Source organism: Aythya marila (assembly GCF_965140915.1).
Source record: "Aythya marila genome assembly, chromosome: 2".
In the NCBI taxonomy this organism is placed as follows: Eukaryota; Metazoa; Chordata; class Aves; order Anseriformes; family Anatidae; genus Aythya; species Aythya marila.
This window is the reverse complement of record NC_139043.1, coordinates 3,507,272-3,524,736: the sequence shown is the minus strand read 5'-3', so window position 1 is coordinate 3,524,736 and position 17,465 is coordinate 3,507,272. Positions and strand designations below refer to the sequence as shown.

Below are 17,465 nucleotides of genomic sequence, written 5' to 3'. Positions count from 1 at the left end.
TAGTTGCGTCAGATTTCCTTTAGCCTTGAACCTTGGTTAACTGTTTGTTTTTTTTTTTGATAACAAGACAACCAAATCCACAAAGTTTATATTAAGTTTTAGCTTCATGTTCTTTTTGCTGTTACCAGCTCTGTGATGTAGCTGACTTTCCAGCATTTCTGATGACTTGATAATCTGAGCTTGTATCAAAATGATAGATAAACCCCAAAGGCAGAACTGAAGAACATTATAAACATTATTGAAAAATTGCAAATGTTTACCAAACCCTTTTATATACTGAGTGCATACAATTTATTACATGAACTAGCTAAATAATACCTAAATAAGGCGATTAAAAAAGAAAAAAATTAAATGCAGTTTATAAATCCCATAGTTGCAGAGTTCAAAATGATGTGGACTAGGATAATTAAATTGCCTGGGTTTACAGCGTGCACAATTTGGTGATTTTGTCTGATTCATCTCTTACAGAGAAGTGGTAGCTTTCCTCATAGTGTTGTAATTCCATGTCTTAAAACAAGTGTAATGAGCTCATTCAAAATGTGGTTGTCTGGTAGTAAATGGAGGGATTTTTATAGTTGTTAAACCTCATTAATTGCCTTGGGACAGGGAGAGGGGAAAATACTTATGAAGTTCTTACAGAATTTCCACTTAGTGTGGGCCTTGCTTGTTTGTTTTTAAGGTTGAGTGACCCGTGTACAAGCAGATGGGATGAAAGAAGTGCATCACGGAGATCAAGATCTTGGTCACATAACGGCTATTCTGATCTGAGTACTGTGAGATACTCCAGCCACCACAAAAAGCACAGAAAAGAGAAGAAGAAAGTGAAACATAAAAAGAAGTCTAAAAAGCAGAAGCATTTCAAGAAGCACAAGCAAACTAAAAAAAAGAAAACATCAGCTTCGTCAGATGTGGAATCCTCTCATTCCTTTGTCAGGAGGAAGAAATCATCTTGTGATCGTGAGAGGAAATCTCGTTCTTCATCATCATCTTCTAGACATTCATCCAGAAGAGACTGGTCTAAATCTGATAAGGAGGACCAGAGTTCATCATCTTTATCAAGCAGAGACACTCGGTCATACTACAGGTCCAGGTCCAGATCTAGGTCTAAATCAAGGTCTTATTCTCGAAGTTCCAGATCAAGATCAGCCTCTAAATCATCACGTTCCCGAAGTAGATCAAGATCAAGTCCTAGCCCCAGGCATCAAAAGACTGTTTCCAATTCTCCACGAAATACTTCAACGCGATTAAATGAAAACAAGCCGAACAAGACTGCTGACCCTGTAAGAGCAGTTATACTCCCGACTGATAAAGTCGTCATACCACCGGTTGTCCCAGAAAGCCTCCCTGTCATACCCTTAAGTGACAGCCCACCACCTTCACGGTGGAAACCTGGGCAGAAGCCATGGAAGCCATCCTACGAGCGAATTCAGGAAATGAAAGCTAAGACAACCCATTTAATACCCACCCAAACTAATTATAATGTAGTTGTTATTAAAGAGGCTAACACTTCTTCCTCGCTCCGTAAGCGACAAAGGAGTTCAGATAGTGACCGAAGTGCTTATTCCAAATATCGTAGCGACAGAAGCTCAGATAGTTGGCCGCGATCGAGAAGCAGGTCCTCCCGAAGCAGGTCATACTCAAGATCTTACACAAGATCTAGAAGTCTGTCTAGCTCAAGAACAAAATCTCATTCTTCAGGCAGATCACCGTCACCGAGTAAATACCGCAGTGACAGGTCGGGTTATAGTGAGTCGACATCTTATTACTCCCTTAGTGATGACGACAGGCACAGAAGCAAAAGAAAATCTGCATCAGGTGATCAGAATGCTCGGTCTCTTAAACTAAGGCAGGAAACGAGCTCTGAAAGTACTCTTCCTTATAAAAGTACAAAAGACTACGATGAGTCTTCTCAAGGACTGAAAGAGAGCGACAGTTTATCGTCTTCTGACTTCTCTACAGACAGTGAGCATTCTGGCAAAGTAAAAGGAGCCCAAGAAAAAGAAGGCCATTTTCAGTTGGAAGGAGATGCTCAGCAACAGGATAAAAGCAACTCAAGTTCGGTGAGAGGGGAGGAGAAATCCAAGTGTGAACGGGATGCTGATCGTCCTAAAAACAAGGCCATTAAAGAGAAATCGTCTGAGCAGCCTAGAGGTGGTGCAAAAAGTAAACGAAAATCCTATTCAGGTAGCAAATGGGACTCTGAATCAAACTCAGAAAGGGGAGAGGCTAGGCATAGTAGGGCAGATTCCAGACCCTCCTCTGGTAAAGAGGAAGGAGAGGCCACATCAGGATCTGATACAGAACTTAGCGTTACCAAAAGGATAAAAAAGTCAAATTCCTCAGAAGGTTTTCTGGATTCTGATTGTACGTGGAAGATGAGCAAACAGCTGTCATCTTCTGAATCTGAGAGTTCTCATTCTAGCTCAACAAATACTAGAGGAAAGTCAAAAAAAGCCAAACATGAATCAAAAAAAACTCTTAAAAAGTCACATTCCAAAAAAGCAAAAGAAAAATCCAAAGGAAAAAAGGAGAAGAAACACAAAGTTCAGAAAAGAAAAGAAACATTTCATTGGCAGCCCCCACTGGAGTTTGGTGAAGAGGAGGATGATGATATAAATGAGAAGCCACTTATCAAAGATGATAAAAAAGAAAAGCAGCTTACCAGGGACATAAAGGATAAAAAACAGCAAGCTGCTGAAAAGGATGAAGTAGTCAAAGACAAAATGGGAAATGGTGAAAAGCCCTGTACAGATGAAAACCTTCCAGGTAAAAGCACTACTGATGCCTCACCAGATCACAGTAACCTTAATAAAGATAGCGTTGATCCAAACACTTCAGCCAGTATTTTAAACTCAGGAATAAAAGTGACTGCTTGCAAGAATGAGACTAAGCATGCTGAAGAAGGTAACCAGAATGGGCTGGAAGATGTTGTTCAGACAGATGACAACATGGAGATCTGCACTCCAGACCGTAACTCACCAGGGAAGGTGGTTGTGGACACGTCTCCTGTCATTCTCACTGCCAAACCTCAGGCTTTAGGTGCTAGTACAAACAAAGATTTACAGCCTCCTGAACCAGATGCTGTCAAATTAGGAAACAGTGTTATAGACTTTGTTAATATTAAAGAAGAAAAAGAAACAGGGAAGCAAGAAAATAACTCTGTCTCCGTGTCTAGCACAAAAGATTGTAGTTTAAAAAGTGAAATCACTGAAAATACACAAAGCAATCAAGTCGATAATAAATGGAAGCCTTTGCAAGGTGTTGGTAACTTGCAACCAGCTACAATTAGTACTGCCACAGAAGTAAAGAACGTAGCTTCAGCACCAGAGCCTAAACCAGCGGGTTTAAGGATTGAAATAAAAGCTAAAAATAAAGTAAGGCCTGGATCTCTGTTTGATGAAGTTAGGAAAACAGCACGGCTAAATCGAAGGCCAAGGAACCAAGAAAGTTCCAGTGAGGAAGAGTCCCCAAGTAGAGATGACAACAGCCCATCCAGGAGTCTCAGTAGGTCACGAAGTAAATCCGAATCTAAATCCAGACACCGAACAAGATCACTGTCTTACAGCCACTCCAGAAGTCGATCCCGAAGTTCTACATATTCGTATAGGTAAGGCATTCACGTTCCTGTTCTTTTTGTTAACTTGAAAGTTCACGATATTCTCAAGGCATGTTTCTCTTTCTCAGCTTGTTTTTCTTTTAAACAGCACTGTATATTTTAGCACATACGGGATAAATACTTAGCTAAAAGGATGAAGCTTTAAAATGCTTTTGCTTCCTGTGTTCTTGTGCTCTTCACTTGAGTTATTCTGTTTTGTGCTTTTCAAAAACTGTTTCTGGATTGTAGGTCAAGAAGCTATACAAGAAGCCGAAGCAGAGGCTGGTATAGTAGAGATCGGTCAAGAAGTCGAAGTAGTTCCTACCACAGTTACAAGAGTCGTAGGTAAGTTTCTCTAATTGTTAATTTTGAGGTGTGTTACCAAACCAGTAAATGGTGCCCAGAGCTCTGATGCTTCAGTCTCTGAGCAAATTGGAAATGGGCTTAGCTGTGCATGCTGCTGCCTGAAGCATCTGCTTGAAACATGCAAGTTAAAACAATCAGATTTTGAAATATCCTGTTACTGAAAAAGGAATTGTATTTCATGTTTTACAGTGTGAGTAAGGAATTCTGAGAAAATCATGTTCCCATCCTCTTTCCCCCTCTTCCCTGTTCAGCACTTGTTCTTGATTAACTTAACACAAAGCGTTTTGTTTTTGTTTGTCAGTCGAACCTATAGTAGAAGCAGATCGAGAAGTAGTTCCTATGGTCATCACAGCCGATCCAGGTATGGATTGTAGTTCTGTACCAACTCTGCAATAAATGTACTTGCTATAAAAATATCTTAGTGTAAAAAGTACCCCTGCATCTGTGCTCTTCAGAAATGTACTGTCGTGTTAGCAGCTTTGAGAGCAAACAAAGCAAGAATAACATAAATGAGACGCTTGGAAAATAACCAAGTCATACTGGTGTTACAGTGATAGGTGATGGTATGGTGAACACGTTTCCCTTTCTTGCTAAATGGAATATAAAAATGAAATATACATTGGAATAATTTTGTTGTTTGTTAATACCTCTGAAAACAAGTTTTTATTTCATTTTATTTCATATTTCATTTGTAGTGAAAACTCAAAACTTTTTAAATGCTTAGTCTCTTGTATATTAATAAATTTAATGTTGTTTTGATGATGCTGAATTCTGGTATTTAAACATCTACAAAAACTTAGAATTATCCTGTTTTCCACATCCTTTGAGAGTAAATTCTTTATAGTGATTCATCTCTTTGTATTTAAGTGTTGTGCATTTGAAATAAATGACATTTTAGATGCGGAACTGTAAATCTACAAAGACTTTATTTTCCCTTTAAAGTAGGTCATACACGTATGATAGTTACTATAGCAGAAGCCGAAGTAGAAGTAAAAGGAGTGACAGCTATCGGAGATCTAGAAGTTATGACAGGCGATCCAGGTATGTTACTTGCTTGCGTGTCTCTCATACCATATTAATGCAAAAGAATTTGCAAAGTACGTACTTAAGTTCATGAAGGCTACGGTCTTTTTCCCCAACCATAAAAATATATTGCATATATAAATCCCTATATGTTCAAAGTAAGCACATAATTTTTTAATAACGCTGCCTTTAAGTGGTTTTTAAACTCCTGCAGTGAACTAGCTCTCAAGATTTAAATCAGGTGCCCTGTTACAAATTAAAAGCTACCTGGTATGCAAAGAATTCCATTGGATGGTGAATACTCTTTTTTTTAAACCACTTTTGCAGTCTAGCCAAAAAGCATCTGCAGAGGAAGTGAAAAATTACAGCGCTATCCAGAATTAATTTTTAACTTCCTAGAACATGTTTTGAAAGAATATCTTACCAGCAAATCTGGTGTGCTTCTGATGTCACTGTTAGCTTAAAATTTATATAATAGTGCAAAATTATCCTACTCAGTCAAGGGGAATTACCAGAGGTGCAAGCGAGCACACTTCAGCAGAGATCAGAAGTGGAATGTGATCTTTATATAGTGCATAAACTTCAGTGGTAAGTCAGACAGATAGCTGGCTGCCGTAAATTTTCACCCTCTGCTGTTCTCATACTCGTTTTTTCATGACATAGTATCACCTCTTAATGGACTCTGGTGTCACCAGTTTCCTCATCAGATTGTGACAGTAAGACAGCTTCTTCATGTGTATGAAGGGCAATTAATTAGATTAATGAAAAGTGTGGAAGTCATTACAAAATCCTTGTTTTGGGATGTCAGGAAGCATCAGAGAAACAATGCTTGATTAGGATATGCCTATCCCTTCAGAAAGCTTTCCTTACAGGCACGAGGCTAGAAAATTTCTAATTAAAGTTCATTCTGTATAATTTGAATATGTTTTGTGGCTTATCTGAAACAATCTGTACCATTTCTTTATGCTTGGCCAGGTGCTCAGCTTGGAATTCTTTTGGTTTGGATAAGCCAGAACATTTGAATGTATTATTTCCCTTCTGCACACACTCCCGTTGTTGTTATGGAGCCTAATTACTCAGATCCTTCTTCGAACTTCAAATTGCAATATGTAAAGGCACGGAGTTGCAAAATCATTTTGGTTGAGAAATAAAACTCCTTTTGTTAGAATATACTTCTTAGTCAGCTGTCAGCATTAACAAAAACTTAGTTGTTTTTTGGATGAATTCTTAGCTTTTTTGATGAAAGGAAGAAATCGTATAGTTACAATCACAGTTTGACTTGAGCTGCACAGGATTTTCAGCACGTAAAATTAATGACTAGTTTAATTTTGAGTGTCCATTAACATATGTTTCAGTTGTTATATACATGACTGTTTTCTTCTCGTCTCGTGCATCTGTCTCAATTTTTGACGTGATGCAATTTTGAATTTAAAGCTCGAAATAAAATGCTGAGGAATTTAATTTTTTCTTTGTAGATCGTATGGCTCTGACAGTGAGAGTGATCGCAGTTACTCCAACAACCGAAGTCCCAGTGAAAGCAGTGGGTATAGCTGAAAATCTTTCTGTGACGATTGAAACCGTATTTAATAAGTTTGTCAGTGTTATGTTTAAAACCAGAACTGTTCTGAGGATGACACAAGTGAAGTTGAAGGATGTTTACCGAGCTAGCTGAAACTACCATTTATCGGTGAACTCACTTGACTGACTGTATACTTAAGGAGAGAAGTACTGAAGCTCAACTCAACTGTTTTTTATGTCAAATGCTACTTTTACAAAATATAACAAAAAAAAAAAAGGTTTTATTTCCTCAAATCGGATTTTCCAAGCCATGAATGACACTTAGGTGAGTTTGCTGACGCCGCTTTTCTCGGTGCAGCAACCAGTACTGTCTTCAAGTATGTTTATAAACACCTTAAGGCTTTCTGCCTGTTACTGTTAAATACGTTAGCAACTATAAAACTGTGAAGAACTTCTTACAAAGGCTGGCATTTCTAGTTTATTAAAATGTTTTTTTTTAGAGCTGGAAGGTGGGTTCCATGCTGTCTTGTTTGACTGTTGCGTTATATAGAGTATATACACAGCAGCTAGTTGATGAAAACAAAGACTGCCACGATGTCTTAATCCTTCCTGTGCTGTGGTGTTAGAGAAGTCTGCTCAGAAGGGTGAGCTTGCACACAACAGGAGTTGTCAAACTGACAAGCAGTGAGTGAAAGTGTGATGAATTAGTTTTGATCTCAAAATCCAACCTGTCTAAACTTTTGCATTTAAAAGCCAAGTGTCTGTTCAATTGCAACGTTCTTTAGAGGGTAAAGAAGTGTTTCTGAGCGGTCCCATTTAAATTCCTATGGCAGCGCTTGGCGTACCTCAACACGTTTTGAAGCTGAATGTTGTAAACTTGAGGATATCATGAGTTTGTTCGGAACACTTCTTAAAAACCTAAGTGATAATTTTTGAGAAAATAAACCATAATGGTTCCTATATAAAATGTCTGCAGATGTATCCCATTTGCCAGAGGGAATATCAGTGTGCAGGTCCCAAATTGTATCTTATTGAAGTGAAATGACTACGAAAACACTGGTATGCCTGATAAAGTGTGGAAAGTACTTTCCAAGTGAAGTTTAATACCAAAAATGACTACATGTTACAGGTAAATGGCTTGCAAAAAACATAGACTTAAAGCTGGAGAGCATAATTTTTTTGCAATATTCTGATTGAGTCAATTTAAAATCATTTATAAAGTTTTTCAGTGTTTAGAAAGTTGTATACTAAGAGACCGTTTTTTAATGGCATAACGTCATACCCTGAAAAGCAGGGTCTGTAGTAAAAACAAAAACATACTAACGTAGCTTTATTAGAGCTAATGAGTACTGTTGTATTATAACTACTTTCATTACTGACTTTCTGTAATGCCTTGAGATGCTTTAGTTTTCTTGACTGTTTTCAAACCTTGAAAATGATTTTTTAATCTCATCAGGACCCAACAGCTTTGAAAATGAAAAGTAGTAATTTCTTGCTTAGACATCAATTCATACTGTTTTTTTTATTGAATTAAGCTGCTCCAAATTAGCTTTTGGTACACTTCTGAAACATGAAAAGAAAGCTCAAAGTGAAATTTGAAGACTGTAATGATGCCCTGCACGTCTGTACACGACAGGCTGAATAAGACATTTCTACACAGGTTCCTAAAACTGAATCTGTCATACAGTTTTCCCCCTTTTTAGGAGAACCCAAAGTCCCGAACTTAAACTCCTGCTCCTGTAATTCAATGAAAAATTGCTTGCACGTAGTCCTTTCAGATCAGTATTTTGTAAGGTTCTTATAAATGTACTGAATGTTCAAATGCATTACTCAAATCAGTATGTTTGCAGATTTCTTTTTGAACGGTAGCAGCCATTTCAGAGTCTCAAATAAATATTTCTTTGCTAACTCAAGGTAATGTTTGTCGCAGTTCCGTAGTTTTAAGTAATTTGTTTTTCCCCCTACAGAGAAAATAGCACTACTGGGCTAATGGCGTAACAAAAGTTACAAATGTAAGCGTTGTCACTCAACGTTTCCTCAAACTAAATTGCTCCAAAACCTGATTTTGTCATGTTTCAGATCTAAGTTGATTTTTTTTAAGGCCAGGAAAAGGTAGTGAAATAGATATATTGTCAATCAGTTGTAGTTGTCCAGAATCGCTGCAATGTTACCAATGTCTATTTCATATCTTGAATTAAAGCTTTATAAAGAAGTTCCATCTGGTCGATGGCTGGGGAGGGATGCGAGGGAAGGGGGGGGAATATTTTTACTTGGTGAGTTCTGTTAAATTGTGCTTCAAATAGAAAACGCACCACGGAGCTGGTTTTCTAATGTCGGTCTGTTTTTGCAATTTTGTTATTCAAAAGTAGTTGCTGTTTGTAAAATAAACTTTTGTACATATCTGCAAAGGCTCTTTTCTCTAAATCTGGAAAAACCCATTGCTCCTCGAGGGAAACGGACAGGAAAATGAGAGATGCGCTTCAATTTCTGTAGCTGCTTGTCCCTTGCAAGACTACAAGTTGGCTTTCCTTCTCCTGACCTAGATAGAGAACAATTCCTCTGCAAGGCTCTGCACTAGGTTTACGTAATCGTCGTCGGAGGAACAAATATTTTGAAATTTCCAAGTGATTTGAGGTCTCGCCGTTTCCTCAAGGTACGTGGAAGTTTCTTACCCTTTGTGAACAGTTACACTTAACGGAGCCAGGCGGAAATCTCTGAAGGTGCTGAATTTAACTGCCTTGCTAAATATTCTTCCCCAAATTTACATTCCCACGTCGTTTCCGTAGCACGTGGGAGATGTGGTGTCGGTTGAAGTCAGCAGATGTAATGGCTCAGCACGCTAATCCATTAGTCTTGCAGACCTTCTGTTCCAGGGAAACTGGATTTCATTGGATATGCCAGCTCTGTCCTAATGGGAAGATGAATTGCCTTGATCTGAGGTTTAAAAAATGGATTTCCTGATGGGTGAGGACAAGCGGAGGTGTTTCCTTGTTTAATTTAGTCCTCAGCATGATCCGGCTGACCTGGCGTTTCCCAGACGTGGGAGCACGGCTTTGGGGAGGCAGCATGAGAAATTCCACACAGGAGAGAGCAGGAACGCCGGGGTGATGTGAGCTATGGCAATAAAAGGTGTAAAAATGGGAACTCAAGGTAGGGAAAGTCTGAGGGGCCACCTTGCAATCAGGCAGCTCGTTTATTCTTTTCTTATTCTCGACAAGTTAGAAACACCCTGCTGCTTCTTCCCTGTTAGGGACATTTTCCTGTTAAAAAGAACAAAAAAAAAAAATCTTAATCCCTGCAGTGCGTTACACTTAGCTCTTGATTATAATAAGGTTTTTTTGGAGGGGAAACATGGGGCAAGTGTTTTAAATGTGGCCAGGAAGGTCAGGTCTGTGGTCCTGGTTGTTTTGGCAATAGGCTGGCCGCTGCCCAGCACACGGAGTGTTGTTTTGGGGTAGCTCCACGGGGCAGGCACGAGGAATCCTCCTAACTTGTCGAGAAGAAGAAAAGACTTAAACGAGCTGCCTGGCTGCAGGGGTGTCGATCAGATGAGGAATGGGTTTGCACAAAGCCCGCATTTACAGAGCCCCGGCCGAAATGCAGCTTTCCGACCGTATCTCCACGCGGAGAGCCTTCACTCCGGCTCCCCTGTCGCTTTTAAACAAGGGTTATTTGTGGCGTTGCACTCGAGGGGAAGAAGCATTTAAAGTGCTCTTTCTGAAGCTCACCAAGTATCTGGCGCTGTATTAAATTTCTCCTGATGGCTTTGGTGGTTCGTGATGATCACGCTTACAGTTGGGAGCTGAGCTCAGTGTTTAGATGACCTTGAGCTGCACTCTGCAATCCATCTGGTGTAATTTCCAAACCCAACGCTGCCTGGGATTTAAAGCACGAGGAGATAAAGCTCTGCAGGCTCCACCCCTACTTAACATCCATATAAATACATATTTTTTTTTTTTTTCCTTTCATATGGTTGTGAAACAGCCGTGGTTTTCCCTGGTTTTGAAATGCTTCAGCAGCCCGACTGCGGGAAGGCAAAACTGTTAAAAATCCTAAACCATTAAAGGGACCCGACCACGGATTTAATAAGGTCTGCCTGGCCCTCCGCGCTGGGACTGCACGCACGAAACCAGCCTGGGATTTATTTTTTGGTTTGCTTTTAATGGAAGCAATATTTCACAACTGCAGCAGAGGCACGAAGGTTTGGGGGGGGGGGGGAGGGCGTCGTTAATTTGGCATTAATTGCTGCTTGCTGTGATGCGAGTGTGCCCTTGAAAGAGCACGGCGCTGCTCAAGAAAACAAGTGGAAGTGGAGAGGGATCACTCCCCATGGATGCTCCCCAGAGCATGGTGGAGGCCAGCAGGGAGCTGAAGGACGATTTGGAAGGTCCTTGGGAAGGGGAGAAGGTAAGGGGCTGCTTCCAGGAGAAATACCCTGCTCTTTGGGGAAGGGACCGGCAGAAATACCTGCCCTACCTGGCAGAATAAAAGCTTTTTTAATCAGTGCTCCACACCAGCTGAGATCAGTTTCACCTCCTCCCCGGCTGTGGCCTGAAAGAGCCGAGGGTCCGGATGTGTGTGGTGATAACGGAGCTGCAGGTGCACCAGGAGAAGGAGAAAACAGGAAAAAAATGGATCCTTTTGGTAAACTCACCTTTTGCAAAAGCTGCACGTGTGCTTTGGGGCACCGGTATGACAACAGCATGTGTGCATTCTCTGTCCCTTTTGTCCCCTTGTGCTTTGAGGTCTGTAGCGCCCCCTGATGCTGGTGTCCACCGTCTAAAGAAATAACAGGGCAGGGGGAAAAATTCATTCAAAATTCCTTCTCCGTGCTGTAACACGCGCTTTGGTAACGTCAGGAGCGTGCTCAGCTGGTTTGGGGAGAAGTAGCAAGCAGTTGCTTAAACTAAGGGAGAAACAAAGCCAAGAAGTAGAAATAAATAAATAAAAACTCCAGAACCAGCTTGAGCTACACCAAGCATGCCTCCTGATGATGAAATCAGCTTGTTTTGATCTGCCTGAGTGACAGGGTTCCTCTACACCTCCTGCAGCAAGCTGCATGCATCCCACTCCTGTTTTCTGACCCCAGCCATAGCGTTGAACAAACACCCTGCTGGGGGGCTCATCCTGCTGAGCCCCCAGCCCCAGGGCCCTCTCCTGCCATGGGATGTCTCCTCCTGCCCTGGGCAGTATCCCCTTTTTGGGGTAAATCACGCAAGTTCCCATCCAGCCCCTCTGTAAAATGGGCCAGGGCTGAGATTCGGCAGCTGCAGTACCAAAACCAGCACTGCCTCGAACTGCTGTTTAAAAAAATAAATAAATAAACGTATTTTCTGATGGCTGAAGTTCTTTAGCTGCTGCTGGAGCCCATCACTGCCACTTCCCGAGGTCGGAGAGGAAGAGAAAATGACCTTTTGGGAAGTGTTGCGCCAGCCCTGCCCCGCGCTGCTCCCGCAGATTTGTGCCCCGGCCTTACACAAGCACCAACTTTTTCCTTTGTTTCCACTGAATTGCAGCCTTTTTTTTTAATTATTTTTTTCTTTCTTTTTCTTTTTATTCCCAAGCCATTTTTCTAATGTGTCAAAGCTTGTTTTGAAGCCCCAGCCCATCCTCCTAAGTACTGGAAGTCCCTCCCGGCTCGCTATCGTTTGCAGCTGTAATAAGCGAATTCGCTATTCATGCAAGTAATTATTAAAAAAATATTTTGAGCAGTACCAGGCCTGGGACGGCTCCCCGGGGACTCCGGGGCTGTGTATCTCTCCGGTTTCATGGCGAAGCGTAAATAACTCCTCCAGCAACGTTTCCCTCCAGCTCCACGTCACCGGGTCCCTGCCACCCCTCCGGTGGCAGCAGCGTGGCCTGGCGAGCGGCGCTCCCCTCGGTTTTAACTCCCCCGTGCCAAATCCGGGCAGGGTTTTTGATAAGTTGCTCTGGGGCTTAATTCTGCTTCATAACAACGAGCTGAAACTCGGCTCTGGCTTGAGCTTGTCCGACCTTAGCCGGAGCTGCTGGAGCTTGCAAAACGTCGCCCTGAGGTGCCCGGTGCCTGCTGGTTGCGTTTGGACGCTGCCTCTTGGTTCCCCCTGCACCTTCAGCTTTGAAAACCTGAGAGTCTGTGTGCAGCCTGACAGCTCTTGCTGCTTCTTTTAGCATTAATATGAAACTATTCGTGTACTTCACGTTCCTCTTCTTCACCCCAGAAGTGTTTATCGGGGAGACTCTCTCCCACAGCCACCGGTGTCAGTGAGGGAGGGACGCTCGCTGGTTTTCCCTGTTCGTGCCCGGTTTCTCTCTGTGTGTATTTACTGAACGAGGTGGTTTCTGGCTGCCGAGCTCGTCTTTCCCATTCCCAATGTGTAGCCCTAATGTGATGGAAAAATTCCCCGTGGATTCCATTCCATTTGAGCCACAGGGGACCGAAACTACTTAGAAATGAACACACCTTGCACGTACCTGCTTTGCTGCTCTGCCAAGCATCAGCATTCCCCCAACAGTCCTGAAAAGTGCTCTCTAACCAAGGTCCCATAGCCTTGGGGTGCTTTGGGTGGGAAGGGACCCCAAATTCCCCCCAGCCCCAACCCCAAAACCTCCCAGCCCTGACCCCAACCACTCACAAGGCCCCCTGCCACCAGCCCAGGAGCCTGCAGCCCCATCCTGCCTGGCCTTGGGCACCATGTGGGGTGTCCCGAGAGCAGAAATGTCCATCTAAGGGACAAATAAGGATCTGTTCTTAAGAAATAGGTAAAAATTAGAGTGTGCTCAGAGACCAGTGTGCTCGGAAGGGGCCAGCAGGCAGCCCAGCCGTGGCAGGGCTCATTTTTGGCACGCAGCATCCTGCAGCCCTTCGCTTCCCCAGCACAGGCTCCAACCCGAGGCGAAGCTTCCCCAGCTCCCTGGAGGTGCTCTTGACTTATAAATGCAGCTCTGGGTATTTCCTGTAGCTCTTAATCTTGCTAATTATCTCAATCAAGGTGTCGCTTTCTAACTTCCTGCCTAATGAAATGCCGCCTCTCGTCCTTCGCGGTGTGAAGATGCCTTTGAGCCGCCCGCGCGGCTCTCACACCTGGCTCCTCGACAAGCAACCCCGGTGCTGGAGGTGACTTTCCTCGCCAGGTTTCTGGGTGATGGATGGATGGGAAGTCACATTCACGGCGCATCTCCGAGCTTTGTGGACGTTCAGTCCTTGAGTCTGCTCCACGCAGTGCCGGAGCCGCTTCGTGTACATTTTGGTAGGGGGTGGGATGAGGGCTCAGGCTCATCGGTAGGACTTGATGGGGTCCAGGTGGGGTAAGAAGTCATCCACCTGCATCTGGCTGGACGTGGTGATCTTGATCTTTTCCAGCCAGGATGATTTGGTGGGTTGGGAGAGCCTCATAGTTTTCTTATCCATCCAGACATGCCCTTCTGGTTTGGGCTGTCATTTTATCCATCCAAATAGTCTGCTTCCAACAGCAACAGGAGGAGACGATGCCTTTTTTCCTCCGGATGCTTTACCGTATGCATTCCTGTACCAAAATTCATCTGAAATTTTTGCATCTGCTTTTTCATTTATTGAGGTCCTTGGGGGGTTGCTCACCATCCATGTGGCATCTGGGGACACCGGGAGGGCTGTCCTGTGAGCGTGAGCTGTGGCTGTGCTCCTCGCCCACCGGGTTGCTGATGAGGATGGTGAAGAGCCCCAGACTTGGTGCTGGCCAAGCCTTCTCCATCCTGAAAAGTGGCCACCGAGCCCTGCCTTCTGCTTGCTGACTTTTAATCAGCTGCTGAGCAATAAATGGGCCTTCGATCTTGTCCTACAGCAACTTGTTTTCTTTCAAAGTCTTCTCAAGGTTATTAAAAACAATAAATATTTATAAAATCCTGTGGTTTTTCCTCCTAGAGCATAGAATCCACATACATTTCTATGAAAAAAAAGGCAAAGTTTTACTGAATTCACATTTGGCCGGCGCCCTGAATGCAGCAGGAGTTGTTCGTGCAGGGAAGTAGTAGCCAAAACTGGCTGGAGATAGGTCTGCTGGGAGAAAACAAATATTTCTTCCCCCAAAACGTCAAAACTGCCAAGTTGAGTTGTTAACGGAGACAGAGCCTCCAACACACCAGCAGTGAGGACAGCTCGGCTTGGCTCGATGCACTCAGAGCAGAGGCCTCGATCTGTAAACCTGCAGCTGAGCAATGCTCAAAAAGAGCCTTTTTCCTCAAAATACCAGACCGGCGATGCTCTGTCCCTCTGCTATAACACCCCAGGGACAAGCAGGAGCAGCTCAAGAAGCAGAGGGATGCCCGCTGGGTCCCATTTTTGCCCCTTGTGGCACTTTTGCATCACCCACCTGGAAAAAAAAACCCGTACCCGGGCCTGGGGCTGCCCCAGAGCTGTGGAGAGAGCGGAGGAAAAGGAGTAAGGTGGGAAACCCTCTGTGTTCAGCAGCACCTTGAATCAGCACAAAAAACAAATCGGTGACTCCACAATTACTTTTCCAGGGGTAAAACAAGCTAAATGTTTTTCAGGAAATCTGAAAGCTGGAGGGGGGAGGGGGGGGGTTCCTCCCCCTTCCTCCTCTGAGCAATTTCTCCTTGAATATTTCGGTCTTCTCATCCTTCAAGGGTTTTAAGTAAACTTCCTCATGCTGGCATCGTGGCAGTATAAAAAGCAAACTCAATTATTACAGAATTTGTAGAAAACAGGGCCTGCAATCCAATAAGAGCTCCTCTGGGAGCCGAGCCCTGGCTGTGGCTGGCTGCAGCAGCTCCCTGCGGGGGGAAGCGATGGGGTGCGGGAGGGTGCCTGCAGACCCCTTCCCATCCCCACTAACCCAGGAGAAAAGGCCTTCAGGGTGGGATCCTCACCCCCAGAAAGGAAAATAAAGTGTGAGGGTTGGGCTCAGGCGGGATGCACTCAGCAGGGTGAACCCTACAGCTTTTTGGGGCCAACCCCACAGCGTTTTGGGGCTGGGTGCCGACCTCCTCCCCGCCTTGGACCACAGCCCCGGGTGGCCTTGGCGAACCTGATCCGGTGCCGTTCCGTCACCTGCAACCACTTAAATAATTTTATTATTATTTTTTTACCCAGTTTGGAGTCAGGAAAAAAAAAAAAAGGGAAAGAATTGGGGTCAACGCGGAGCGGCCGTATTTCAGCCGTCCTCTGAGAGTTCGTCTGCGCGCTGTGGGTGTTCTCCTTGCGAGCGCCGAAGCGGGCGACGTTTTCCCTTAGTAGGGCAGGATCCGCGCCGCGGTCCTCCATAAAAGGGCCATAAAAGGGCCATAAAGGGGCCATAAAAGGGCAGCGCTTGCGGCGCGACCCCCGGGGCCTCCCGGCCCCTCTGGCCGCGTCCTGCTGCAGCGCTTCGAGCCCCGCCATCCTCACCCGAGCGCCTCCTCGGCTCCTTCTCCTCTCGTGCCTTTTGTTTCGTCTCTCTCCTCCTCCTCCTCCTCCTCTCTGGAGGCTACAGGGAGAGAGGCCAGAGAGCCTCCAGGAATGTTCTTGCTTTCCGTATTATTATTATTATTATTTTTCTTCTTCTCTCTCTCTTGGCCTGATTTGATCCCTTCTTTTCCATAATCTGCGTGGTGCCTGCCCAGAAAATCAGCTGCTGAGTGGAACCCGGCTGCTGAGCCAGCAATTCACCCCCGGCCTCCATCCCGCATCCCCCCCTACCCCGGCCTCCATCCCGCACCCTGTTGCTGTGCCTGGGCCTTCGTTTAGGATTCATGACGACCTTATGGGGTCCCTTGCTTGCCATCTCATGGCCCAGTGCGAAAAATGAAGAGCAGGAGCTGTGGGAGATGTCCCCTCACCGGCACCGCCTGGAGGTGGGCCGGGACCCAAGGCTGCTGTGGTGTCTCCAGCACCCTCCTGCCTCTACTCCTCGCCCACCAACACCTCCAGGGCTTTCCTTCTGCTGCTGCACCCATGTCCCAGCGGCAGCTGAAGTGACCCCGGGGTGCCTCTGTGGTGTGCTGGGCCCCGTTACCCTTCTGAGGATCAGTGAGGGTCCCATGAGGCCCTGATGGCTCCACACCTGCACCACGAGCATGGAGCTACCCCTTCAGAGTCCTCAGCGGATGACCATGAGGGAAAAAAGCCCCCAGGAGAGAGACCAAGCACGGTGCAGGGCCCCCTGTCTAGCTAAATCCACCATGAGGTGTCTCCTGCCTTAAGGATGAGGAGCAGAAGTGCTATGAGCAGGTTCAGAGGACACCTACACACCATGAGGACAAACACAGCCTTCCCCTCACGGTCCCTGTCCTGTATTGCCCCCAGACCCGATGGAGTCAGCTCTGCCATGCCATAAAACCACCCTGCTGGGCTCTGTGGGCAGAGCTGGGAAGTCGTTCCACCAAACCCCACGTAGGGCGGTGCTGACCAACGGAACCAGGCCTGCTCCATCTTTTAGGACCGTTGCTCTCATACAACAGTTTTTCACCCCAAAAGTGTCGCTGGTGGTGTCTGGAGGACCAACCCCTCGCGTTGGTGGCCATGGCCACCATGGGCACAGCTTCTCCCACACCATGGAGGAAAACCCACGGCTGGCGAAGGCGAGGAGATTAGGTGAGGGGTGGGCTCGGCATCCCCCAAAAGGGCAGGGACCCCGTAAGGAGCCCACCAGCACCACGCCAAGGCTTTGTATGGCCACCACGTGTCCCTCAGCAGCTGGTGGAGCTTTTGGAGACGCGGCCAGGTTAGGGGACACGCCATCCAGGCCACGCTTTCATCCCAGCAAAACCTTTCTGACAGGGGGAAAACACTCTGCTTGCCTCTGCTGGGATTTTTTATCCCGTAGAGCCAAAAGCAAGACGGGGGGAATTAAAACAAAACAAAAAAATGAACTAAATCAACCCAGGAAGCCGAGCACAGGCGGGACGTGGCCGTGGCGGCGACGTTATGCGCGGAGCCGAACACATCTGGAACAAGTTACGGCGCACGGCAACCCGAGAGGAGCCCAGACAAGTGCAAGACGTTACGGCA

General features: G+C 45.1%; 1 protein-coding gene across 7 annotated transcripts in view; it reads left to right on the top strand.

Annotated features, from left to right (window-relative positions):
• NKTR (natural killer cell triggering receptor) overlaps positions 1-10,700 on the top strand; it is a 41,516-nt gene extending 30,816 nt beyond the window's left edge. For 3 of the 7 annotated variants that reach the window (XM_082754150.1, XM_082754152.1, XM_082754153.1), the window contains 5 exons: positions 680-3,607; positions 3,845-3,940; positions 4,263-4,322; positions 4,904-5,002; positions 6,460-9,560. In XM_082754150.1, coding sequence (XP_082610276.1) covers positions 680-3,607; positions 3,845-3,940; positions 4,263-4,322; positions 4,904-5,002; positions 6,460-6,538 — 3,262 coding nt within the window. In that variant the 3' untranslated portion in view covers positions 6,539-9,560. Of the gene's footprint in view, positions 1-679; positions 3,608-3,844; positions 3,941-4,262; positions 4,323-4,903; positions 5,003-6,459; positions 9,563-10,486 lie in introns of those variants that run through there. The other 4 variants (XR_014316985.1, XM_082754151.1, XM_082754149.1 and 1 more) reach the window with 4 other exon arrangements.
• The last annotated feature ends 6,765 nt before the right edge of the window (positions 10,701-17,465 follow it).